The 27,721-nt window shown below is 40.9% G+C and overlaps 1 protein-coding gene across 2 annotated transcripts in view; it reads left to right on the top strand.

The window, feature by feature from the left end:
- Positions 1 to 27,654, top strand: part of RNF168 (ring finger protein 168) — a 46,647-nt gene extending 18,993 nt beyond the window's left edge. For both annotated transcript variants that reach the window (XM_010336959.3, XM_074404036.1), the window contains 5 exons: positions 5,121 to 5,197; positions 6,245 to 6,424; positions 10,195 to 10,316; positions 19,289 to 19,370; positions 22,154 to 27,654. In XM_010336959.3, the coding sequence (XP_010335261.2) occupies positions 5,121 to 5,197; positions 6,245 to 6,424; positions 10,195 to 10,316; positions 19,289 to 19,370; positions 22,154 to 23,098 (1,406 nt within the window). In that variant the 3' untranslated portion in view covers positions 23,099 to 27,654. The remainder of the gene's footprint in view (positions 1 to 5,120; positions 5,198 to 6,244; positions 6,425 to 10,194; positions 10,317 to 19,288; positions 19,371 to 22,153) is intronic.
- Positions 27,655 to 27,721: the final 67 nt, after the last annotated feature.

Below are 27,721 nucleotides of genomic sequence, written 5' to 3'. Positions count from 1 at the left end.
CATCTGTCTTCATTATTGTTTTCCTAAATTAGCTACTTAGAAAAGATTTTTTTAACAGAAATGGGGTCTTGCTATGTTGCCCAGGCTGGTCTTGATCTCCTGAGCTCAAGTGGTCCTCCTGCCTCAGCCTTTCAAAGTTCTGGGGGATTATAGGCATGAGCCACTGTTCCCAGCCTCTTAACTACTATTTCATTATATGTAATGTGTAAAGTGATTGACTTTTCTTTACGGTTTTATTGTAAAACATGTAACATAAAATCTACCATCTTAACCATTTTTAAATGTATAGTTCCATGACATTAAGTACATTCACATTTTTGTGCAGCTGTCGCCACCATTTATCTCTGAACCATTCATCTCTGAACCTTCTACACTTGAAACTGTGCCCATTAAATAATAATTCCCAATTCACCTCTCCCCTAGCCACTGCCAACCTCCATTCTTTCTGTCTCTATGGATTTAATTACTCTAGGTATCTCATGCAAGTGGAATTATGTAGTATTTGTCCTTCCGTGTCTGGCTGTTTCACTTACAATGTCTTGAAGGTTCATCCATGTTCTAGCATGTGTCAGAATTCCATTTCCTTTTATGGCTGAATATTCCACTGTGTGTGTGTATACATCCTGATGGATGACTATTAGAAAAAACTAAGTGTGGCCAAGCATGGTGGCTCATGCCTGTAATCCCAGCACTTTGGGAGGCCAAGGCAGGCAGATCACAAGGTCAGGAGTTCGAGACCAGCCTGGCCAACATGGTGAAACCCTGTGTCTACCAAAAATACAAAAATTAGCCAGGTGTGGTGGGGCATGCTTGTAGTCCCAGCTACTCAGGAGGTTGAGGCAGGAGAATTGCTTGAACCAAGTAGGCAGAGGTTGCACTGAGCCAAGATTGTGTTACTATACTCCAGCCTAGGCAACAGAGTGAGACTCTGTCTCAAAAAAAAAAACAAAAAACGGAAAAGAATACTAAGTGTTGGCCATCCCATGAAGTGGTATCTCTGTAGTTAGGATTTGCATTTTCTTAAGGACTAGTGATGGTGATGTTGAACATCTTTTCATGTGCTTATTGGTCATTTGTATATAATCTTTGGAGAAATGTCTATTTAAGTGGCAATCAAGGGGAGGGGGAGTTAAGATGCCTACCTCATACAATACTCAAATTCAAATGTCTATTTAGGTCCTCTCCATCCCCCCACCCCTTTTTGTAAAGGCAGGGTCTCACTATGTTGCTAAGGCTGGAGTGCACTGACGCAATCACAGCTCACTGCAGCCTCAAACTCCTGGGGTCAAGTGACTTTCCTGCTTTGGCTTTGCAGAGTGCTGAGCTGATAGGCATAAGCCACCATGCCTGGCCCCACCCCCACACATTTATTTATTTATTTATTTATTTTATTTAATTTTTGAGACAGGGTCTTGCTCTGTTGACCAAGCTGGAATGCACTGGCACAATGACAGCTCACTGCAACCTCAAACTCCTGGGCTCAGACGATCCTCTGCCCCAGCCTCCAGAGTAGCTAGGTCTAAAGGTGTGCACCACCACGCTCAGCTAATTAAAAAATCTTTTATACAGCTAAGGTCTTGTTTTGTTGCCCTGGCTGGTATTGAACTCCTGGCCTCAAGTGATCCTTCACCTCCCAAACGGCTGAGATTACAGGCAATGAACCACCTCACCCAGCCCCTTTAGCCCATTTTTAAATTGGGTTTTTATTTTTTGTCACTGAGTTGTAGGAATTTTTAATATATTCTGGATATTAATCCTTTATTAGATATGTGATTTGCAAATATTTTCTCCCATTCTGTGCGTTATTTTTCCTTTTCTTGATGTCTTGGTTATTTTTATTCTTTTTCTTTATCAAGTGAACTTAAAAAAATAACAAACCTGAAATCTTTTCTGAGTGTCTGTAATTATTTAATATTTTACCCCACACCTCATTTCTCCACAGATACAGAATCGTACTTGAGAAGTTTTAACAGGGATGTTTTGAGCCAGAGGCTTTTAAACTGGCCCACACTTTTATTTGTAATGAAGTTTTATTGGAACATCGGCCACTACATTCATTAGTCTAGGTCTGTGGGTGCTTTTGTGCTACAGTAGCAGAATTGACTGAATTCGACCGAGACCACATAGCCCACAAAAGAGAAAATATGTATTGTCTGGCCCCTTACAGAAATCCCTGAGTTATCACATGTGCTATTACACTACCTCTCTCTGGTTCTCTGCATATCCCTTCATGTTTCATTAGAAGCACTGTAAGAGAAGTGCTGTCCCTCTTAACCACCTGGGCTTTTTTTTAAACCCTTCCTACTTTTTTTTTTTTCAGACAGGATCTCACTGTCACCCAGGCTGGACTGCAGTGGCACGATCTCAGCTCACTGCAACCTCTACCTCGCCTCCCAGGTTCAAGCGATTCTCATGCCTCATCCTCCCCAGTAGCTGGGATTACAGGTGCCTGCCACTGCACCCATCTAATTTTGTATTTTTTGGCAAAGATGAGGTTTCGCCATGTTGGCCAGGCTGGTCTCGAATTCCTGACGTCAAGTGATCCACCTGCCTTGGCCTCCCAAAGTGCTGCAATTACAAGCGTGAGCCACCGCGTCCAGCCTACTGTCAGTTGTTTTATTTGTTTTTTGTTTGTTTCTTCTTTTTTTATGGGGACGATGGAGTCTCACTTTTGTCACCCAGCCTGGAGTGCAGTGGGGTGCTGTCTCAGCTCACTGCAACCTCTACCTTCTGGCCTCAAGCGATTCTCCTGCCTTAGCCTCCCAAATAGCTGGGATTACAGGCGCCTGCTACCATACCCGGCTAATTTTTGTATTCTTAGTAGAGGTGGGGTTTCACCATGTTGGCCAGGCTGATCTTGAACTCCTGACCTCAGGTAATCCACCTACCTCAGTCTCCCAGAGTGCTGGGATTACAGGTGTGAGCCACTGTACTCAGCTTACTTTAATTTTTTAATTGAAAATAGTTTGACAATGCAGTTTCCCTTAAAACAGTTGTGGATACCTCTAGGGGTTCATAGATTCTGCTTTGAGACCTGCTGATCTAGATCTCAGTTTTAGCCCCTGAATACCCTCCTACTTCTCAAGGAGCCTTATATATGTCTCTCCTGTATATACCATTGTATTGTCTTGAATAGATCCTCCTTAGTGACTAAAATAGAATTCAGCTTACTGCATCCCTAATTGTTATGGAGTTCATCACTGTTTTTTAGTTTCTCTATTGCAGATATTTAGAACTTCTGGCCTGCAGGCCATGGGAATCCTGTGTGCATGTTTTTGTGACTCATCCAATGCCAGTATTTACATTGGAAGATTTCATATTAACATCTGGATTGCTGGATTTTCTTTTTTTTTTCTTTTTACTTGGATAAATTTACAGGTGCAAGGGTAATTTTGTTATATGTATAGATTGCCTAGTGGTAAAGTCAGGGCTTTTTAGGGTATCTATTACCCAAATAATGTACATTGTACCCATTCCGTCATCTCTCATCATCCACCCCTGCTGCCTCTGGATTTTCTTGACCCAGCAAAAATATGGCAGTGATAGGCCTGAGTTTCCTGATAGTCGTAGTCAGCTGGAATTGAGTAGCAGCTGCCCCTTGAAACAGGCAGATGCGTTCTCTTTTTCTGGGTGTTCCTTTTTTACAGTGTCTTGTTTTACAGAATAAAATCTCATCAGATTTGCTGAGGACATATACACGCATTTAGGTCATTTTCTGACCTAGAATTATCTTTTAACTCCAGGATGATGATTTTTTCTTTTTGTATCCTTCTGTAATCCTGCAGATGTATTTCAAATGTCTGATGATCCTTGGATTAGTTTTCAGGTTTGAGAATGAGGCCTGGGACAAATGCTCTGTGTACATGGAAGGGTATATTGGTGATGGGCAGACATTGTTTGGGTTCAAGCAGATGGAAATCTGGCCTTGTGCTTTGCCATCCCTAACTGCCAGGTTGCAGACAACTTTGCTCTGGGTCATCACCTCTTACATTAGCTGCTCTGGCTCTCTCAAGATTGGTTTTTTTAAAGAAATATGCATGTTTGCACTTATACCCATATCCAGGGAGAAATGCCGATAAGTCAGGGGTTCTGATTTAACGTATAAACCTTGAGTTCTGTTTTTCGGTGCTACCCTTACTCACTCTGGATTCTATTGAGCCCCTCTGTAGGCAGATAGGCGGCAGATTCCTTCTAATTCTACCTTAGCTGTAGTCTTCCCCTTGCAAGGATTTCTTTTCCTTCATTTCTGCTGTAGCAGTCCTCTCTATTTCATTGCCTTCACATTTTCTAGAAATTTGTTAAAAGTTTTTTAACTGGGCCAGGCACAGCAGCTCACGCTTGTAGTCCCAGCACTTTGGGAGGCTCAGGCGGGTAGATTACCTGAGGTTTTGAGTTCAAAACCAACCTGGCCAACGTGGCGAAACCCAGTCTCTAATAAAAATACAAATCTTTATCAGGCATGGGGGCCATGCCTGTAATCCCAGCTACTTGGGAGGCTGAGCATGAGCATTGCTTTAACCCAGGAGGCAGAGGTTGCAGTGAGCTGAGATCGTGTCACCACACTCCAGCCTGGGCAACAGAGCAAAACTCTGTCTCAAAAAAAAAAAAAAAAAAAAAATAATTAAATTGCTTAACCTCCTCTGCTAATCTCTGCTGTTGTAGGATTACAGTTTTTAAAAATTCCTTTACTCGAGTTTAGAGGAAGGATTAAGTATATACAATCATGTGCTGTTTCAAACCAAAACCCCTAAACCTCTGGCCTTGTGCAGTGGCTCACGACTGTAATCCCAGCACTTTGGGAAGCTGAGGCGGGTGAATCACTTGAGGCCAGGAGTTCGAGCCCAGCTTGGCTAACATGGTGAAACCTCGTTTCTACCAAAAACGTAAAAAATTAGCCAGTTGTGCTGGTGCATGCATGTAATGAGCAATAGAGTGAGACTGTCTCAAAAAAATTAAATAAATTTAAATAAACTGGAACTCCAAAAGGAGATATTGCTATAGTTGTTAATAGCTGAATGCTTTAATTTTTCATATTAATATTAGTAAGTTTTAGTGGATGACCAAAGTTACCATAAAATTGTGTTGCCTATAATGTTATTTTCTTTTTTGATATGAAATAGCTGATGACTATCAGCCAGTTCGTCTGTTAAGTAAACCTGGGGAGTTGAGAAGAGAATATGAAGAGGAAATAAGCAAGGTAGGTGCTAAATAGTTACTCTTTTTTGGGAAAATTTCTGTTGTGTTTTCAGTTTCAGATTTTAATTTAGTTTGTTGTGCTCATATAACTAGTATATCTTGAAGTGTAGATAATTTTAATGTATTTTATAAGGGCTTTGTTCTTTGCTATAATTTACTTATACATAATTAATGCTCTTATGTGATCATGATCCCTAAGCATTTACATATGAAGGAAATTTTTAAATTCTTTTTTTTCTAATTTAATCCATACGAGGACATTTTTTTATTTCCTTAAAGTTTTGAGCTTAAAAGAAAGAAGAAGAGTGGCAGATGATGGGTTTAGATGAAGAAAGGCTAAAGGGCTAAATGTGAAGTCCCTAAATAGGAAAAGTACCTAAAAAGTGTTTACAGTGAAGTATTATGTTTAATTACATGTAAAGTTATACATAGAGATTTTTCTCTTTTTTTGGTTAGTCTTCAAATTTTTTTTTGTAATTTTCACTTGTAATACATCTCAGGCTGGGTGTGGAGGCTCACACCTGTAACTTCAGTGTTTTGGGAGGCTGAGACAGGACAGCTGTCTTGCAGAATCTGTTTCTCCAGATCTGTACCTCATTTGAGATCATTTAAATTTCTTTTTTTTTTTTTTTTTTTGAGACGGAGTTTCGCTCTTGTTACCCAGGCTGGAGTGCAATGGCGCTATCTCGGCTCACCGCAACCTCCGCCTCCTGGGTTCAGGCAATTCTCCTGCCTCAGCCTCCTGAGTAGCTGGGATTACAGGCACGCACCAACATGCCCAGCTGATTTTTTGTATTTTTTTTTTTTTTTAGTAGAGACGGGGTTTCACCATGTTGACCAGAATGGTCTCGATCTCTTGACCTCATGATCCACCCACCTTGGCCTCCCAAAGTGCTGGGATTACAGGCTTGAGCCACCGTGCCCGGCCTGAGATCATTTAAATTTCTGCTGATTTGTTCCTTTTCTACTTTTCCTATTCTTATTATGGAATATTGCAAGTATACTAAAACATTCAGAGAAGGATGGCTCTTCATTAATCACTTTTAAGGTGGAGGCAGAGCGACGAGCCACTGAGGAAGAAGAAAACAAAGCCAGTGAAGAATATATACAGAGGTTATTGGCAGAGGAGGAAGAAGAGGAAAGAAGACAGGCAGAAAAAAGGCGAAGAGAACTGGAAGAACAACTGAAAAGTGATGAAGAACTGGCAAGAAAGTTAAGCATTGATATTGTAAGTTTTAGGAGAGAACATTGAGGTACGGTCATCCCTTGGTATCCGTTGCAGAATCTGCTCATACAGAAAGTCGGCTCCTTGTATTTTCAGGTTCTGCATCCCGCAATACTGTCTTTTCCACCCAGGCTGGTTGAATTTGAGTGTTTGGTACCTGCTGATACAGAAAGCTGACTATTAACATTCTTATTGCTTTGACTGTGGTTTTCAAAGAACAGAAGAGATGGTAATTGCCATAAATAGAAGCTATTGATGACATTTTTGCTTTACTTAAAGAAATTTTTTTTTGCATTCTGTTTCATGTTTGCTCTAATCCAGGTTTTTGGGGTATTTTTTTGTTTCTTGAGACAGGTCGTAACTTTGTCACACAGGTTGGAGTGCAGTGGTACAGTCACAGCTCACTGCAGCCTCCACCACCGGCCTCAGGGGATCCTCCCAACCTCCTGAGTAGCTGGGACTACAGGCCTGTGCCATCATGCCTGGCCAATTTTTTGTGGAGACAGGATTTTGCCATGTTTTCTGAACTTGTGTCGAGCTTCTGGGCTCAAGCCATCCACCTGCCTCGGCCTCCCAAAGTTCTGGGATTGTGGTGTGAGCCACTACAGGTTGTTTAAAAACTTTTTTTATGTGTAGGAAAGGTATTCAGTGAAGAATGAAAGCTTCCTTTTTCCTTCTTCTACCTGTCCAGTCCCATTCTTTTTCTATTTGTATCAGTCTCTTTCCCAAAAGGTAAACACCATTAACATTTCTTAAAACTTTTTTCTTGCCAAGGTGCAATGGCTAATGCCTGTAATCCCAGTACTTTCAGAAGCTGAGGTGAGAGGACTGCTTGAGCACAGGAGTTTGAGACCAGCCTGGGCAACAAAATGAGGAATTAAATAATGAGCTGAGTATAGTGGTGCATGGCTGTAGTTCCACCTACTGGGGAGGCTGAGGCAGGAGGATCCCTTGAGCCCAGGAGTTTGAGGTTCAAGTGAGCTGATCTCACCACTGTACTTCAACCTGGAAGACTGTCTAAAAAAGCCTTTTTTTCTTTATTCACCTAAAAAGGATTACATAAATTGGTCACACTTTTGCTGCTTGCATTTTTGCCACTTGATATATCTTAGAGATTTTTCATGTTACTACATGTAGTCAATCTAATTCTCTTTTTTTTTTTTTTTTTTTTTTTTTTTGAGACGGAGTTTCGCTCTTGTTACGCAGGCTGGAGTGCAATGGCGCGATCTCGGCTCACCGCAACCTCCACCTCCTGGGCTCAGGCAATTCTCCTGCCTCAGCCTCCTGAGTAGCTGGGATTACAGGCACGCGCCACCACGCCCAGCTAGTTTTTTGTATTTTTAGTAGAGACGGGGTTTCACTATGTTGACCAGGATGGTCTCGATCTCTCGACCTCGTGATCCACCCGCCTCGGCCTCCCAAAGTGCTGGGATTACAGGCTTGAGCCACCGCGCCCGGCTAATTCTCTTAAAGAGTAGAATAATATTCCATTTTATGGTTGTAAATCACTTTCTGAAAATAAAGCACATTGGCCAGGTGTGGTGGCTCATGCCTGTAATCCCAGTACTTTAGGAGGCCGAGGCGGGCAGATCCTAAGGTCAGGAGATCGACACCATTCTGGCCAACATGGTGAAACCCCATCTCTACTAAAATACAAAAGACTAGCTGGGCATGGTGGCCCACACCTGTAGTCCCAGCTGCTTGGGAGGCTGAGGCAGGGGAATTGCTTGAACCCGGGAGGTGGAAGGGTGCAGTGAGCTGAGATCATGCTACTGCCCTCCAGCCTGGTGAGAGAGTGAGACTCTCTCTCAAAAAAAAAAAAAAAAAAGAAAGTAAGGCACATTAAATTTTTAGATAATGTATTAAACTTGGATTTTATTCTTCCGGTAGTTAAATTGCTGCCTGTAAGAAAATGAATTAAAGGACGTGTGATAAAACACATACTTTAAGACCAGAGGATACAATGGGACCCAGTGGTTTGAAAGAGCCTGGGAAAATAACCTGGGAATTCTTTTAAAATACAAACTCTCATGTTTACTCCAAATATATTAAATCAGGGTCTCTAGGGATGGGACCTAGGGCATACCATCTTCAGAGGCATCTAGGGAAGTCTGAAACATTCAGGTTTCCGAGCCTCTGAAAACAACTCAGCTTTCAAACAACAAATATCTTAAAAATACTTACCATTGAATCATGTATATGTGTATGTGTATATATATACTTAGCAAAATGAGTATACTCAGAATTGGGATTTTTTTCTCTTTTGAAAGGCCTACCATTCATAATCTACCCAAGTTTTGGGGTTTTTGCCCCTTTTTATGTGTCTTTTTTGAGTAGAATCGCTTTAGAAAGATACATAATCAGGAAACAAAATAAAAGTCATTGACCAATGGAATAATAAATGGAATAGGGAAGAAATTTATCTAGTTTTCCCATGGTATTATAAAAGTAAAATCTACTCTTATAATTGATATTGTAGATTAATTATTTTTAACTTACTGTTTTATTAAGACAGAGTCTTGATCTGTCACCCACGCTGGAGTGCAGTAGCACGATCTCAGCTCACAGGTTCAAGTGATTCTTGTGCCTCAGCCTCCAGAGTATCTGGGACTACAGGTGCAGGCCACCACATCCTGTTAATTTTTGTATTTTTAGTAGAGACAGGGTTTCACCATGTTGGCCAAGCCAGTCTTGAGCCCCTGGCCTCATGTGATCCACCCACCTTGGCCTCCCAAAGTGCTGGGATTACAGACATGAACTACTGTGCCCAGCCTAGAATACTTTTTAATCTATTTGTGAAAGTTTGGTGGTTTAAGGCCAAATATTCACCATTACCATATATGAACTTTTCCATTAGGGTAGTAAGAAAGTTAAGAGACTGGTACAGCAAGTAAATATTTGTGATTTTTATTGATATGCTCTTAAAGTCCAGAACAAAATTATTATTACATGAAACTCTTATTTGAAGTATATCCACAGCTCTTTGATTATGTCCCTGTAGATCAAAGTAATTATATAAAAGTATTTATTAGAAAAATAATCAGGCTGGGTGCAGTGACTCAGACCTGTAATCTCAACACTTTGGGAGGTTGAGGTGGGGGAATCACTTGAATTCAACAGTTGGAGACCAGCCTGGGCAACATAATGAGACCTCATCTCTACAAAACGTTTTTAAAATAGCTGGGCATAGTGGCGCATGCCCATAGTCCTAGCTACTCAAGAAGTTAAGATGGGAAGATTTCTTGAGCCCAGGAGGTTGAAGCTGCAGTGAGCTGTGATTGGTCCACTGCACTACAGCCTGGATGACAGAGCAAGACTCTGTCTCAAAACAAAACAAAACAAATGCACCTAGCCAAGCATGGCAGCTCATGCCTGTAGTTCAAGCTACTTGGGAGGTGAAGGGGGAAGGTCAAGGTTGCAATAGCCGTGATTGCTGTACTGCATTCTAGCCTAGGCAACAGAGTGAGACCCTGTCTTTTTTAAAAAAAAAGAAAAAAAGAAAAGAATCAACAGGAATTATCTGCCAATGAGATTAGTATTATACCTTTTTTTGTACTTGATGATGTACAGTAAAAATGTAATTAATTTAGACCAGCTTGGATGAACTTAGTTTATTCTGATTTTTGCATGGTCAGTATTATTCAAAGGATGTATAAAATTTAAATGTAATTATAATTTCTGAAAAATGCTGTGGATTTTTGAATTAGTTAATAGCTTATTCTATCATGAAGTTCTCACTCATAATGTCTGTTATGCTTTTTCTCTTGTTGAAGAATAATTTCTGTGAGGGAAGTATCTTGGCTTCTCCTTTGAATTCCAGAAAATCTGATCCAGTTAGAGCCAAGTCTGAAAAGAAAAGTAAGAACAAACAAAGAAACACTGGAGATATTCACAAGTAAGTGAACATGACTGTGAATTATTTATTGACTTCCTACAATATTCCAGTGTTTTCTGTTCATATAGACTACTGATTCTCAAGTTTGGTCTATGAACTTTGTATGAAAATAGTCTGAGATTGAGGTACAGTGCAAAGAAGAGAGAGCTACTCACACAGCGTCCTCTTGGCTAGCATGAAGAGATAGGTGAAAGCTGGCAGGCTTTTCAGCCACTTCCTGTGGCAGATTTGTAATTTATCTTACTGGCTCAGGATTTCTAGTTATCCTCATTTTCTCAAAATAAACCATTGGATTCCTTTTTCTCTTGGTTTAAATTCAAATGAGAAAAACCGGTCCCAGATTGGCTTATCTTCATTGAAGCAGTTTACAATCTGTCATCAGATTTCTTCTCTGTTATACAAAAAAGCATGAGCCAGGTAGTCAAAGGTGGAGTGATTGTGTTTTACCACAACACCCCTCCAGGATCAGGTACTTGGCAGAGTTGGTGGCTTATGCGAACATAAGCTTTCCCGTAGTAATTCATAGTTGGAAACTTTAAAAACCACAATTTAGACTTGAAAAATATGTAAGGACCTCTGGTTCAGCTGAGTAAATTGTGCAGATAACTTACCTCCTTCCAGGATTTCTTGAAATTTTGGATCTGAGGTGGGAGGAAACAGCAGAAGAGTATGTTAAATGAGGCAGGTGCTATTAAAAAAAAAAGTGTGGCTCACGCCTGTAATCTCAGCACTTTGGGAGTCCAAGCTGGGCAGATCACAAGGTCAGGAGATCAAGATCATCCTGGCTAACATGATGAAACCCCCTCTCTACTAAAAATACAAAAAGTTAGCTGGGTGTGGTGGTGGGCACCTGTAGTCCCAGCTAATCTGGAGCCTGGGGCGGGAGGGTTGCCTGAACTCGGGAGGCAGAGGCTACAATGAGCTGAGATCACACCACTGAACTCCAGCCTGGGCGACAGAGCAAGACTCTGTCTCAAAAAAAAAAAAAAAAAAGTGACAATATCAATGTTGCAAATACTCATGATATGCAAAGTAAAAATTAAGAGAAAACCAGTAAAATGTGGAAGTATTTCTTATTGATATAATATTTTGCTTAAGGCTGGAACTCATGAATCCTTATATATCTAAATATATACTTTGAAATATATTTTAAAAATTTACCAGAAATATAAGGATTTAAAAGCAAAAATTGAGAAACTGATGGATTAAAGTTGTAACAATATTAAAAACAAAGTCTTTTCTCTAGAATATGTGAAAACTCTTAAAACTCAACAACAAAAGACAAATAATTAAAAACTGGACAAAGGGATTCAGGTAGCTGTTTTCCCCATGATGTACAAATGTCCAGTAAGTACATGAAAAGATGCCTCACATCATTAGTCATTAGGGAATTGCATATCAAAACCATAGTGAGATAGCATTTCATATGCATTAGATGGCCATAATCCACAAAAAAGGGAAAATATTTAAGTGTTGACAGAGATGTGGAGAAGTTGGAATCCTTTTGCATTGCTTGGTAGGAATGTAAAATGGTGTAGTGGCTGCAGAAAACAGTTGGTGATTCCTCAAAAAGTTAAACCGAATTAGCATATGACCCAGCAATTCTACTCCTAGGTATGTACCCAAAAAAACTAAAAGCAGGTATTCAGACAAATACTTGTACATGAATATTTGTGTCAACGTTATTCAGATAACCAAAAAATGGAAACAGCCCAAATGTCTATTAACGAATGGATAAACAAAATGTGGCATTCCATTTTATGTGAATTCCACCTCAATTCAAAAATTTAAAAATGAATAACAGGATTATATAGTTTTAAAATTAAGGAAAACTTCTAAATAGCTTGTTGATTATGGAGTAAATTTTCTTGGAAATACAGAACTGAAAATATGCATGAATTTTTCAGTATGTGGCTAAAGTGGTATTTAGAAGGCTTTACATGCCATATCAGAAAAGAAGAAAGTGCAGCTAGGCATTGTGGTATGTACCTGTAATACCTACTACGTGGGAGGCTTAGGAAGGAGGATTGCTTAAACCCAGGAGTTTGAGTTTGAGACCAGCCTGGGCCACATAGCAAGATCCTGTCTCTTAAAAAAATAAATAAATAAATAAACCTCTGACACAGTAGCTCATGCCTATAATCCCAGCACTTCGGGAGGCTGAGGTGGTAGGATTGCTTGAGGCCAGGAGTTCAAGACCAGCCTGGGCAACATAGTAAGACCCCTTCTCTACACAAAATAAGAAAATTAGCCAAGCACAGTGGTACATGCCTGTAACCCCAGCCACTTGGAAGGCTGAGGTGGGAGAATTGCTTGAGCCAGGAGGTCAATGCTGCAGTGAGCTATGATTATGCCACTGCACTCCAGCCTGGGTGATGGAGCAAGATTCTGTCTTAAAAAAAAAAAAAAAAAAGACAGTGGCTGAAAATATATTTTAAAAAGCAGTTCTAGGAATACATTGCTGGTTTAATGTTAGAAAATGAATCAGTGAAAATTATTGTTAGCTGTATAAATATGAAATATATGAAATGATAATTCTTAACAAGGTGGTAACAGAAGGAAACTTTTTTTAACCTGTTGAAAGATACCTATTAAAAACTTACATCACATATCATACTTAATGGTGGAACATTGAAATTCTTTCTTTCTTTTTTTTGAGACAGAGTCTTTCTTGCTCTGTCACCCAGGCTAGAGCGCAGTGGTTCAGTCATGGCCCACTGCAACCTCAAACTCCGGGGTACAAGCAATCCTGCCACCTCGGCCTCCCGAAGTGCTTGGATTACAGGGGTGAGCCACCATGCCCAGCCATTCCCCTTGTAAGGTCAGGAATACACAAGGTTAGCCTGCTACTCACCACCTCTATTTAGACTTATACTGGAGATTTGAATCTGCACAGTAACACAATAAAAGGAAATAAAACATGTAAGTCTGGAAAGGAAGGAAAAAGAAGCTATCACTATTCAAAGGAGGTATAATTATCTATGTAGAAAACCCAAGAAATCAGAGGTACATTTTGAGAATGAAGAGTTTAGCAAGGTTGCTAGGTATAAAATCTGTAACAAAAAATCAGTTGTAAAATGTAACTTTAAAAATAACTCTGTGGATAGTAGTAACAAAATAAAACGTACTTAGAAATAAATGTATTAAAATCTGAGCCAAGCATAAATGCCTATAATCCCAGCACTTTGGGAGACTGAGGTGGGAGGATTGCTTGAGCCCAGGAGTTCAAGACCAGCCTGGGCAGCATAGGGAGACTCCATCTCTTAAAAAAATTAAAAAATCAACCAGGCATGATAACGTACACCTGTAGTCTCAGCTACTCAGATGGCTGAGGTAGGAGGATCACTTGAGCTTGAAAGGTTGTGGCTGCAATGAGCTATAATTGTACCATTGCACTCTAGCCTGGGCAACAGAGCAAGACCATGTCTTAAAAAAAGAAAAATCTGGCCGGGCGCGGTGGCTCAAGCCTGTAATCCCAGCACTTTGGGAGGCCGAGGCGGGTGGATCACGAGGTCAAGAGATCGAGACCATCCTGGTCAACATGGTGAAACCCCGTCTCTACTAAAAATACTAAAAAAAATTAGCTGGGCATGGTGGCGTGTGCCTGTAATCTGAGCTACTCAGGAGGCTGAGGCAGGAGAATTGCCTGAACCCAGGAGGCGGAGGTTGCGGTGAGCTGAGATCGCGCCATTGCACTCCAGCCTGGGCAACAAGAGCGAAACTCCGTCTCAAAAAAAAAAAGAAAAATCTGTAAGACCCATGGAGAAAATTATGTTCTATTAAACATACAACATTCATGGGTTAAAAGATGCCTAATACTACAAAACGGTCAGATCTCCTCAAATTGATCTATAGAGTTAATGCAATTCGAGTCAGAATTCCAATTTGTTTTTTTTTTTTAACACAACACACTGACTTTAATAAAATTCATATTGAAAAGATACTCCTGAAGAAAAATAAAATTTGGCTGGGTGTGGTGAATCATTTGAGCTTGAGTCCAGGAGAGAGAGGAGAGAGAGAGAGAGAGAGAGAGAGAGAATGAGGGACACTCGGGTGAACAGACAAATGGGCTGAAGCAACAGAATAGGTAGCTTAGAAACACACCACAGTTTAAGAATGTCTATCAAAATACCTATAGAGAATAAAAAGATAAGCTGCAGAGTTCAAGAAGATATTTTAACTTCTTTAACTGACAAAAAGTTACTGTTAAAGAATATCCATCTATTAATGAGAAAAAGATGCTCCATAGAAAAATGAGCAAAGAACTTTGACTTCACGGTAAATGAAACCTGAAAGCTAATAAGTATGTGAAAAGGGCCGGGCACCGTGGCCTGTAATCCCAGCACTTTGGGAGGCCGTGGTGGGTGGACCACCAAGTCAGGAGTTCAAGACCAGCTTGGCCAAGATGGTGAAACCTCGTCTCTACTAAAAATAGAAAAAATTAGCAGGGCATTGTGGCAGGCACCTGTAATCCCAGCTGCTCAGGAGGCCGAGGCAGGAGAATAGCTTGAACCTGGGAGGCAGAGTCTGTTGCAGTGAGTCATGGTCGTGCCGCTGCACGCCAGCCTGGGCTACAGAGTGAGACTCCATCTCAGGAAAAAAAAAAAGTGTAAGGCTAGGTGCAGTGGCTCATACCTGCAATCCCAGCAATTTGGGAGGCCAAGGCAGGTGGATTACTCTAGCCCCGGAGTTTGAGACCAGCCTGGGCAACATGGGGAAACTCTGTCTCTACAAAAAAATACAGAAATTAGCAGGGGGATGGTGGCATGAGCCTGTGGTCCCAGCTGTTTGGGAGGCTGAGGTAGGAGGATTGCTTGAGCCTGGGAGGTCAAAGCTGCAGTGAGCCATGATGATGCTATTGCACTCCAGCCTTGGTGAGAGAGTGAGACCCTGCCTCAAAAAGTAAAATAATGGCCAGGTGTCGTGGCTCATGCCTGTAATCCCAGCACTTTGGGAGGCCAAGGGGGGCAAATCACCTGAGGTCAGGAGTTCAAGACCAGCCAGGCCAACATGGCGGAACCCTGTCTCTACCAGAAATACAAAAATTAGCTGGGTGTGGTGGCAGACACCTGTAATCCCAGCTACTGGGAGGCTGAGACAGGAGAGTTGCTTAAACCCAGGAGGTGGAGGTTGCAGGGAGCAGAGATCGTACCATTGCACTCCAGCCTGGGCGACAGAGTGAGACTATCTCCAAACTAAATAACTAAATGAAATAAATAAAAAAGATAGTGTGTGTTACATAGAAATCATATATATTTTTAAAAAATTAGTTATAAATGTTAGAAGGAAAACTGTAGACAAATTAAATTAGCAACAGAGTTTAATTAAGCAAAGAACAATTCACAAATTAGGTAGCCTCCCGAGTCAGAATAGGCTTAGAGAGACTGCAGTAAAACCCCATGCTGGAAGAAGATTTATGGACAGAAAAGGGTAAGTGCTGAGCAGAAAGCAGACGTGAGGTGCAGAAACAGCCGGAGTGGTTGGTTATTATAGCTCGACATTTACCTTATTTGAACATGATTTCAAGTTGGCCCCCTTTGGCCAAAACTTGGTGAGTGTACGGACTGTTTACACCTCCATTTTTTGGCTATAGTTCACTATGTAGAGAGAAACCTTAAAATATGTCAGGAGGGAGCTTTAGGCTAAACTTAACATGTAAAGGAAATGGGAATGGCAAGCAAATGGTAATGGATCCCAAAAATTCAGACTCAAGGAAAAAAGAAAAAGAAAATTCTTAAAGTATGAGTCGGGAAAGGGTTGATGACATAAATGTCCTGTATTTCTGTTTTGTTTAAGAGACAGGGTCTCACTGTCACTTAAGCCATAGTGGCAAGAGAACAGCTTACTGCAGCCTCAAATTCCTGGGCTCAAGTGATCCTCCCACCTTAGCCTCCAGATTAGCTGGGAATATAGGCACACACCATTATGCCCAGCTAATTTTTTTTTTCTAATTTTTTTGTAGAGATGGGTCTTGCTTTGTTGCCTAGGTCTTAAACTCCTGGCCTCAAATAATCCTCCCACCTCAGCCTCCCAAAGTGTTAGAATTACAGGCATGAACCACCACGGCCAGTTCTGCTTATTTTTTAGAAGGAGCATGTATTCATACGTTACTTGGTTATTATAAATGAGGAATATCCAAGAGAGTTAATGAATCTTGACTGATTATGTTGGATAAGTCATAACATTTTGTTCTCTGCTTATGAACTTAAAAACAATTATAGCAGTGATACTTTGGTACTGATATACTTGGTAGCTAGTGGTCCAGCATTGGCATTGGCAGAAGGAATTCTTCAGCCTTGAGAAACTAAATGAGACAGCTTCTTTTCAACTGAAAGTTTGGTTCTTGTTCTTCAAAGTTTACAGAGTAAATATATAGATTGGTATAACTAAATATCTTTGGATACTCTTGTTTGCCCATAAGGAATATTCATTAGTTCTTTATATGAGATCTCTATCTAGGTTTTATTGTCCCATATGCTACTTGTTGGTGCTTTTGACACAGTATAACTTACGAATTTGTGTATTATTTGTAGTCACTTTTTTTCTTTTTCTTTTTTTCCTTTAATTCTAAATGTAATAATAGCTTGCTGCTCTTTGAAAATCACCCAAAGTTACCAACATTTGGAGACAACCAACATTTTGGGAGATTTCTGCCACTTTTAAACATAGTAATTTAAACAAATTTGTACGTTTTTGGGTATTTTGCGATTTTTATTTTTATTTTTTTCAAATCTCAGTGTATAAAAAGCAAAGCAATACAATTTTTAAACTATACCTACCATCTTGTACCCTGCCTTGTTTATTCCCCCACTTTTTTTAATAACGTTTTCCATTATATTAAAAACGTAATGTTTTCAGTGGCAAACAACCTATTAAAGATTTTTAGAAATGCAAAGATATGTATATTTCTAGGAAGAGGGTTGAGGGCCAGGCACAGTGGCTCACGCCTGTAATCCCAGCACTTTGGGAGGCTGAAGCAGGCATATGACCTGAGGTCAGTAGTTTGAGACCAGCCTGGCCAACATGGTGAAACCCCATCTCTACTAAAAATACAAAAATTGGCCGGGTTCATTGGCTCAACCACCTGTAATCCCAACACTTTGGGAGGCCAAAGCAGGTGGATCACGAGGTTAGGACATCAACACCATCCTGGCTAACATGGTGAAACCCCGTCTCTACTAAAAATACAAAAATTACCTGGGCATGGTGATGTGCACCTGTAGTCCCAGCTACTTGGGAGGCTGAGGCAGGAGAATTGCTTGAACCCGGGAGGCGGAGGTTGCAGTGAGCCAAGATCATGCCACTGCACTCCAGGCTGAGTGACAGTGAGACTGTGTCTCAAAAAAAAATAAATAAGTAAACAATAAAAATAAAAATACAAAAATTAGCCAGGCATGCTGGCACATGCCTGTGCCCACAGCTACCTGGGAGGCTAAGGCAGCAGAATCACTTGAACCTGGGAGACAGAGGTTGCAGTAAGCCGAGATTGCACCACTGCACTCCAGCCTGGGTGACAGAGCAAGACTCCGTCTCAAACAAAAAAAAGAGAGTTGATATGAAAATACATATAATAACATTTTTGTACCAGGATAGTAAAGAATTTAATCACGGACTTTTCCCCAATAGTAGAGATTTAAAATGTAGAGAACAGCCAACATTTCTGGCATAAAGAAGAAACTAACATATCCTTTCTCCTGGCTTAAAGCATCGTTTTCATTACTTTTGGGAAGATTATAGAGTCTTGCATTGTTTCGATGCTGTCTGCTTATTGATTATTTATTCAAAAAATTGTATTTTATTTATTTACACTATGAAGTTAAAAAATATTTTTTTTTTATTGTACTTTAGGTTCTGGGGTACATGTGCAGATCATGCAGGATTGTGGTATAGGTACACACATGGCAATGTGGTTTGCTGCCTCCATCCCCCCATCACCTACATCTGGCATTTCTCCCCATGTTATCCCTCCCTGACCTGCCCACTGCCTCGCTGTCCCTGTGTTCTCATTGTTCAACATATTGTTCAACAGCGTGTGATGCTCTCCTCCCTGTGTCTCTGTGTTCTAATTGTTCAAAATATTTATTATTTATTTATTTATTATTTTGAGACAGAGTCTCACATTGTTGCCCAGGCTGGAGTGCAGTGGCGTGATCTCAGATCACTGCAGCCTCTGCCTCACAGGTTCAAGACATTTTCCTGCCTCAGCCTCCCAAGTAGATGGGATTACAGGTACCCACCACCACGCCCTACTAATTTTTTGTATTTTTAGTAGAGATGGGGTTTCACTATTTGGCCAGCTGGTCTCAAGCTCCTGACCTTGTGATGCACCCACCTCGGCCTCTCAAAGTACTGGGATTATAGGCTTGAGCCACCGTGCCCTGCCCCTGCTGTCTGCTTTTTTAAGCTTTTTTCAATAATTAAGAAATATTTAGGTCAGGCACGATGGCTCATGCCTGTAATCCCAGCACTTTGGGAGGCCAAGTCAGGTGGATCACAAGGTCAGGAGTTTGAGACTAGTCTGACCAACATGATGAAAATCCATTTCTACTAAAACCACAAAAATTAGCTGGGCCTGGTGGCACACGCCTGTAATCCCAGCTACTGGGAGGCTGAGGCAGGAGAATCGTTTGAACCCAGGAGGTGGAGGTTGCAGTGAGCCAAGATCATGCCACTGCACTTCAGCCTGGACAACAGAGTGAGACTCCATCTCAAAAAAAAAGGAAAAGAAGAAATATTTAGATTTGACTTACTTCCACTTCTGTTTTTCACTGAAATATCAATACTCAACCATTTAACTTTTGTCGTGGAGTTAGACCAAAATACCTGAAGCACCAAAATGAAATACACTCTGATAAATCAGTCATGCAGCAAACCAGACAACCTTCGGTATAAATCATTAATTTGGCTTTATTATGTTGGTACATACTGTCTGTCTTTCAAAGCATTCAAACTTTGATAAACTCTTTTTTAAGGTATTTGACACCTAAATCTCAGTTTGTGTCAGCCTCACACTCTGAAGTTGTACAAGAAGTCAGGAAAAACTCCATATCTAAGGTATGTTGATACTGAAGATGTTCTGAGTTTTGCTGGTTTATTAATGCTATAGATTACTAATACCCGTAGTGTTCTAACTTAAAAAAAAAGCCACTGTTGTTGGCTGGGCACATTAGCTCACGCCCGTAATCCCAACACTTTCAGAGGCTGAGGCAGGCGGATCACAAGGTGAAGAGATTGAGACCATTTTGGCCAACATAGTGAAACCCCATCTCTACTAAAAATACAAAAATTAGCTGCGTGTGGTGGCACGTGCCTGTAGTCCCAGCTACTCGGGAGGCTGAGGCAGTGGGATTGCTTGAACCCAGGAGGCAGAGGTTGCAGTGAGCCAAGATCACACCACTGCACTCCAGTATAGCCTGGTGACAGAGTGAGACTCCATCTCCAAAAAAAAAAAAAAGAAAAGAAAAAAAAAGCCACTGTAGTTAATCAAAACACTCTTAGTTATCTTAGGCTCACCTAGAGAAAAAGCACTTTTTCTCTAAAGGAAACTTTACAATTTTTAAAATACACTTAATACAGAAAGCAAATCTACCTTAAAAGGCAAAGTTTTTCTCTAAAGGGCTAGAGAGTAAATATTTTAGCCTTTGTGGTTAGTATGGTCTGTGTTACAACGTCTTATACTGTGAAAGCGTCTATAGATAATATGTACACAAATTAGCTTGTATGTATTCCAATAAAACTTTGTCTACAAAAACAGGCGGAGGCTGGATTTGGTCCATGAACCATAGATTACTGATTCTTGACCTATGTATCTAATCCATACGGACAAAACTGAATAGGTTATACCTGGCACCAGCTTCACTTAGAGACTTAGACTATTACAAGATGGGAAGCTGGGCACAGTGGCTAGTGCCTGTAATCCTAACACTTTGGGAGGCTTAAGTGGTTGGATCATCTGAAATCAGGAGTTTGAGATGACCCTGGCCAGTGTGGCGAAACCACATCTCTACTAAAAATACAAAAAAAAAAAAAAAAAAATTAGCTAGGTGTGGCATACACCTGTAGTCCCAGCTACTCAGGAAGCTGAGGCAGGAGAATCACTTGAACCTGGGAGGCAGAGGTTGCAGTGAGCTAAGATCATGCCACTGTACTCCAACCTGGACAACAGAGTGAGACTCTGCCTCAAAAAAAAAAACAAAACAAGACGAAACAAAACAAAACAAACAAAAGGAATATTACAGGATGAAGGGAAAAGTGTGCTAGTAAGGCAGCATCAGGCATGTGTGTTCAGCAGGAGTCCTAAACAGCAGAGCTCCAAAGTGATGCCCTGGAAATAAGACCACACAAGTGAGTGTATTAACTACTTTGAAGATTCATACCCTGTAAGTGTCAGTTATTTCTTGTAACAAACAATGGATGTAGCTTCCAGGGGTTTTCGTAAGAAACACACCCAGCCAACAATTACAAGTTACTTAACAAGTCCCAAGCTTTGTCTTCCAGACACAAGGTGGTTTTGGTTGGTTTTGTTTTCGTTGTTTTGTTTTGTCTGTTTTTTGAGAGAGAATCTGTGTTGCCCAGGCTGGGGTGCCGTGGATCCTCAGCTTCCCTGGTAGCTGGGACTACAGGCTTACACTCCCATGCCTGGCTAATTTTTGTACTTTTAGTAGAGATGGAGTTTCAGCATGTTGGCCAGGCTGATCTCAAACTCCTGACCTCAGGTGATCCGTCCACCTTGGCCTCCCAAAGTGCTGGAATTACAGGCATGGGCCACCGTGCCCAGTCAGGTTACAAATATCTTTAAATATCATTCATGCTTATCTATACTTTGATATTAGACTGCAGTTACACCTTGTGGCAAAACAGAGTGGGTCTAGTACATCAGGGATGACACAGACAATTAGATATTATGAGTTATTAGACTGGCTAGTATTAAATCACATTTTTAAAATCTTTTAATAATTGTGCTACAATATTGTTCCTTTTGTAAAGCCACTGTAGATCTAAATTTTACTTAAAAACATTATTCTCAAAAGTTGTCTGTAAGCTTCACCTAAATACCAAAAGGAAGGTCCACAGCACAGAAAAGGGTTAAAAACCACTGTGCTGGCGAACCTTTGTAAGGTGAAAAGAGATCAGGTCCTGATACCAGCTATTGGCCATATTTGGAGTCTACTCTGTGGGTTTTAATCGGTAGGTTTCCATGGGAGCGAAAATGAAGTAATACATTACTTCATCTAAACTGGCCCATGAAATAAAAATACTGTTAAGAATAAATACGGGTGGATGTGGTGGCTCACGCCTTTAATCCCAGCACTTTGGGTGGCCAAGGTGGGCAGATACCTGAGGTTAGGAGTTTGAGACCAGCCTGGCCAACATGGTGAAACTCCATCTCTACTAAAAATAAATTAGCCAGGTGTGGTGGCACACACCTGTAGTTTCCGCCACCCGGGTTCAAGCAATTCTGAGGCAGGAGACTCACTTGAACCCGGGTAGCGGAGGTTACATTGAGCCGAGATCACATCACTGCACTCTAGCCTGGGCGACAGAGTGAGACTCCGTCTCAAAAAATTAAATAAACAAACAAACACCTACTTAGGAGGCTGAGGTGGGAGAATCACTTAAACCTGGGAGGTGAAGATGGCAGTGAGCTGATATTGCGCCACTGCACTCCAGCCTGGGTGACAGAGCAAGGCTCTGTCGCTAAATAAATAAACAAACCTTATTAGTGATACTGAATAATGTATACTAACAGGTCAGCTATAGTATCAGTGTAATTAGACTTGCATCTTATGATTCGGTATTTTCCCCTAGTTCACTCAGTGTTTTTTTGTTTTCTACAGGACATTGACAGTAGTGATATCAAAAGCCCAACATGCCAAGATACAGAAATAGAAGATATGCCAACACTTTCTCCACAGATATGCCTTGGAATTGGAGAACAAGGTGCAGATTCTTCAATAGAGTCCCCCATGCCATGGTTATGTGCCTGTGGTGCTGAATTGTACCACGAAAGAGAAGTCAAAACAGAACCAAACAATCATCATAAAGAGTGTGTCTTAACTCCCGAGGGACCTGAAACCAGAGATCCCAACTCTAAAGAAACTGTAGTTGTGCCTATTGGCAGAACAGAGAGTGGGTGCGCCACATCAGGGGTTACACAGACAAACGGAAACAGCACAGGTGAGACAGAAAATGAAGAGTCTTGCCTACTGATCAGTAAGGATATTTCCAAAAGAAAAAACCAAGAGTCTTCCTTTGAAGCAGTCAAGGATGCACGCTTTTATGCAAAAAGAAGGAAGATGTTCCTCAACTCCTCAGATCAAGAGGAAACAGAAACAAACTTTACCCAGAAACTGATAGACTTGGAGCATCTACTGTTAGAGAGACATAAACAAGAAGAACAGGACAGGTTATTCGCATTACAACTTCAGAAGGAGGTGGACAAAGAACAAATGAAGCCAAACCGGCAAAAAGGATCCCCTGATGAGTATCACTTACGTGCTGCGTCCTCACCTCCAGACAAAGTGCGAAATGGACAGAGGAAGAATTCCAGAGATAGGAACTTCAAAAGGCAAACTGATACAGAGCGCCCAAAACCTGAGAGAGGCTCAAAGGACGAAAATAGGCAACTCTCTGTTAGGATGCAGCTGAAGCATTCAGTTAATGGAGGAAAGACGCCAAATTCTACTAGAAATCGTTGTAATGTAACCAGAAGTGCTCAATCCCTACAGCCAAACATTTCACAGAGAAGCATTTTTCAGATGTTTCACAGATGTCCGAAGTAATGCATGCCTTTAAAGGGAGTGCTTTGTAATCTAGTAAAGCTGGATTGTGAAGCTGTTCTCTTATCATAGAATCTTTATACATGTGTCATTCATGCTGCTCTCTAGGCACACTCATTGTCCTTAATTAAAGGTCTGTGTGGTCGTAAGGACAATACCTTAGCTTTGGCCAACTCCAAGAAGTCTTCAAGTGCCATTCTTTTTCCAAAAAACGCATGTTTTTTGGCCTTTGCACACTTTTTTGTCATGACTGGTAATCAAGATTATACTATTCTAACTAATTAAGGAACCCATGCAGGGTTTAAAATCCACATCTTCTTGGCTATTGTCCCACGTTTACAGAGTATTCAAAATGTATTTTCCTGAAGTAATCTAATTTCCATCTCCAGTTTAATTAAATTTTCAGCATTGTAGTGATTCCTTTGGTGATTTTTTTGTTTTTAAACCAAGTTTTGCTCTGTTGTCCAGGCTGCAGTGGTGAAATCTCAGCTTACCACAACCTCCGCCTCCCAGGTTCAAGCGATTCTCCTGCCTCAGCCTCCCGAGTAGCTGGGATCGCAGGTGTGCGCCACCATACCCAGCTAAAATTTTTTGGTATTTTCAGTAGAGATGGGATTCTCTTGCACTCCTGACCTCAGGGGATCCACCTGCTTTGGCCTGCCAGAATGCTGGGATTACAGGCATGAGCCGTCATGCCTGGCCTCTTTCCTTTCGTTTAAAATGGATTAGAATCAGTATTAAATCAGACAGTCAGGGTTTTCTAGGAAATTGAGAATTTGTTGCTAGAAAGGAAACTAGACTCTGCAAAAGGAGTTAAGAGCTGGGATGAGGCTGGATGGGGTGACAGGCAGGATGGCGTGACTGACTGGGATCATTGGTCTGGGATCATTGCAACTGGTGGTCAGAAACTAGTCCAGGGTGAAGCAGCAGGTGCAGTTTGGCAGAGCATCCTCCTCCCTTGTCCTTCCTTTGTGAAACAACACAGGAGACATTTGGGTTTTGTAGCTTTTCACACCATACTATCAGGTGTCAAAATAAAAATTAGTTACTAAATTGTGTGGATTTTTGGAAACCTGCATTTCTGTTCATTTGCTGTTCCAGAAAAAATGAGATTATAGGAGAGTTATATCACAGTATCTTATGTTATGGAACCTGAAACATCACCATGTATTTTCTTATATTATCATTTGTTTTGATGCTGCTCTTATTCGAGTTTATGAACAGAAATAGAAAATAGGATGCTTGGGTTTTGCCCTTTCTTACTCCTGAAAGTTAAATCAGAAGACACGGATTTCATTTTGTGAAATTTAGCTCAGAGACGGTTGATCTTTTGTTTCCTTAATTAGTAACGAACAGGTAGCTTTAACATTTCTGCTGATACCTAGTCATCTATTCTTTTAATGGGGAAATAGGATAAAATGTCCTAGAGCTAATTCTAGCTTCACTTTGCCAGTATTTTTGTATGTCATTAAGACTTTTTCCTCCAAGTTTTGTGATAGAAGTTTTGTTCATCTTTGCATCCTTGATGGCATCTTTATCAATTTTGATTGGTTAATTATAAATTCTATGCTAATTTAAAACCTAATTTGCCTCTTAAGTTGACTGCTCTCTGAGTAATGATTGTAGTCAAATGAAGTATAGTTTGCAACTATACTGTCACATTGATCATTAAGTAAAATAAACCAAATGTGTCTAAAACAGATCAAGATCGATTTTCTCATCAAATCAGTTAAGAGCAGTTTCACTTCATGTTTTAGAGTGGACATTCTTGGAACTCCTCAAATTAAAAGCTATTTAATCTGCCTGGAATAGTCTGTGACCAAAAAAGAATGGAAAAACAATAGCCTATCATGTGGTATATTTAGGATTTATATATTCAGCTACTTGTCTGTGAAGTAGTCTTCCTGACTAAAATTGGTTTCAAGATAAACTAATTTCTCTATTAGTATTTCTGCTATTCTTACCATGTATCCTCTTTTTGTTAGAAACTAATAAATGTATTAGTCATTGGAATGTACTGCTACTTTTTCCTCTCATTTTTGTGGAAGGAATATGAAAACGTTTAATTTCTCAGGGAGTACTAAGGCTGTGCAGAGGCTGGAATCTGAAAAATAAAATATTAAAAATAAAAATGGGCTATTATGTGTATTTTACCACAGCTTAAAAGTATGTAAAAATTGGCTACATAAAAACTAAAAGTTCTGCATAACAGAAACTACCATCAAGGGAAATTGGAAGCTGTGGCAAACTTGGGAAGAAATAGTTGCAACGCGTCACAAAGAGCTAATTCCTTTATGTAAAGTATCTGCCAGTTCTTTAAGAAAAAGACCAATAACTCAGCTGGGCATGGTGGCTGATGCCTGTAATCCCAGCACTCTGGGAGGCCCAGGCGGGTGGATCACCTGAGGTCAGGAGTTTGAAACCAGCTTGGCCAACATGGTGAAACCCTGTCTCTACTAAAAATATAAAAATTAGCCAGACGTGGTGGCGTGGTGTACCTGTAATCCCAGCTACTTGGGAGGCTGAGGCACAAGAATCACTTGAATCCGGGAGGCTGAGGTTGCAATAAGCCAAGATTGTGCCACTGCACTCCAGCCTTGGCAACCAAGTGAGACTCAATCTCAATAAAATAAAATAAAATAAAATAAGAGTAGGTGTGGTGCTTATACCTGCGGTGCTTAATCCCAGCACTTTGAGAGACTGAGGTGGGCAAGTTGCTAGAGCTCAGGAGTTTGAGACCAGCCTGGGCAACACGGCAAAACCCCTTCTTTACAAAAAACACAAAAATTAACCAAGTGTGGTGGTGCACACCTGTAGTCCCAGCTACTTGGGATGATGAAGTGGGAGGATTGCTTGAGCTTGGGACTTGGAGGTTACAGTGAGCTGAGATTCTAAGATTGTACCACTGCACTCCAGCCTGCTCGACAGTGAGACTGTCTCAAAAAAGGAAGGGAGGGAGGGAAGAGAAAGAAAAGGACAGAGAAAGGGAAGGTGGGAAAGAAGAAAAGGAAGGAAATAGCATTGTGAGGAATTTTTGACTTATTTAGCTTTAGTGAATTATTGATAAGTTATTTAAAAAGCAAAACAGATTTTTCAGATTGGATTGCCGCACACTTCCAATTCTGTGAACAATGGAGAAGCCAGATAAAATAGGAAATTGTCTACTTTAAAACATTGGTGGGCTACTGAAACAATGAGAGTCAAAAGGGCTAAGATTCGGAGAGGGGAGGCTTAAGAGGCAAACTGATGTTTGCAATCACTTTTTTCCTGCTAATATGAGCTACTTTGTAAGATAAGGCTGGGTGAGATGGCTCATGCCTTTAATACCAGCACTTTGGAAGGCTGAGGCAGGAGGATCACTTGAGCACAGGAGCTGAAGACCAACCTGGGCAACACAGTGAGAATCCATCTCTACAAAAAGTTTAAAAATAAGCCAGGTGTGGTACACATGTAGTTCCAGCTACTTGGAAGGCTGAGGTGGGAGGATTGCTTGAGCCTGGGGGTTTGAAACCAGCTTGGGTAACACAGTGAGATCTTGTCTCTACAGAAGAAAAGAAAAATAAGAAAGGAAATTGAACTATAGGATCAGTAAGTTTTCTTTTCTTTCTTTCTTTCTTTTTTTTTTTTTTTTTTTTTTTTTTTGAGAGAGAGACAGTTTTACTCTGTCCCCAGGCTGGAGTGCAGTGGCACAATGATAGCTCACTGCAACCTCCAACTTCTGGACTCTAGTAATCCTGCCTCAGCCTCCCAAGTGGAAGGCTCGCTGGGGCTGCAGGAACATGCCACAACACCCTGCTAATTAAACAAAAAATTGTTTTGGTAGAGATGGGGATCTCATTGTTGCCCAGGCTGGTCTTGAGCTCCTGGCTGTAAGCAATCCTACTTAGTTCTCCCAAAGCATTGGGATTATAAGCATTGTGAGTCACAATGCCTGGCAGGACCAAGTAACTTTTACCTGAGTTTGAGAATCAAAACAGTCATGTCGTGCAGGAGGGAAAGAAGAAAATAACTTTCTTTTTAACTTTGTCTCTGCTTGTGTGACCTTGCAGGAGTTAGCTTTCATTACCTCACTTTTAAATTTGTAATGAGGCTGGGCTCACACCTGTAATTCCAGAACACTGGGAGGCAAAGGTAGGCAGATCACCTGAGGTCAAGAGTTAGAGACCAGCCTGACCAACATGGTGAAACCCCGTCTGTACTAAGAATACAAATATTACCTGGGTGTGGTGGTGCACATCTGTAAAATCAGCTACTCAGGAAGCTGAGGCAGGAGAATCACTTGAACCCGAAAAGCAGAAGTTGCAGCGAGCAGAGATGGCACCACTGCACTCTAGCATGGGTGACAGAGTGAGACCCTGTCTTAAAAAAAAGTTGTAAAAGAGATCATAATGTGACCACCAGAGTGGCTGTGAAGAGTTAAGTGATCTGTGTAGCGCACCTGGTACAGGCCCTGAGAAAAGTGATCCTTAAGAAGGGACAGCTCCTTCCTGCTGACTCTCCACCCACTTTTTTCTTGGAACAGTCTCACTTCTTGGAGTCATCCAGTGACTTTGTGCTGCCTTAAGTCCCCAGATACGGCATCCAATACATTGCAGTGATCTTTTGTCTTCTGATGAAGCCTCCACT

This window comes from Saimiri boliviensis, chromosome 8, assembly GCF_048565385.1.
Source record: "Saimiri boliviensis isolate mSaiBol1 chromosome 8, mSaiBol1.pri, whole genome shotgun sequence".
Taxonomy (NCBI): Eukaryota; Metazoa; Chordata; class Mammalia; order Primates; family Cebidae; genus Saimiri; species Saimiri boliviensis.
The sequence above is the reverse complement of the archived record's forward strand: the minus strand, read 5'-3'. Positions and strand labels throughout refer to the sequence as shown.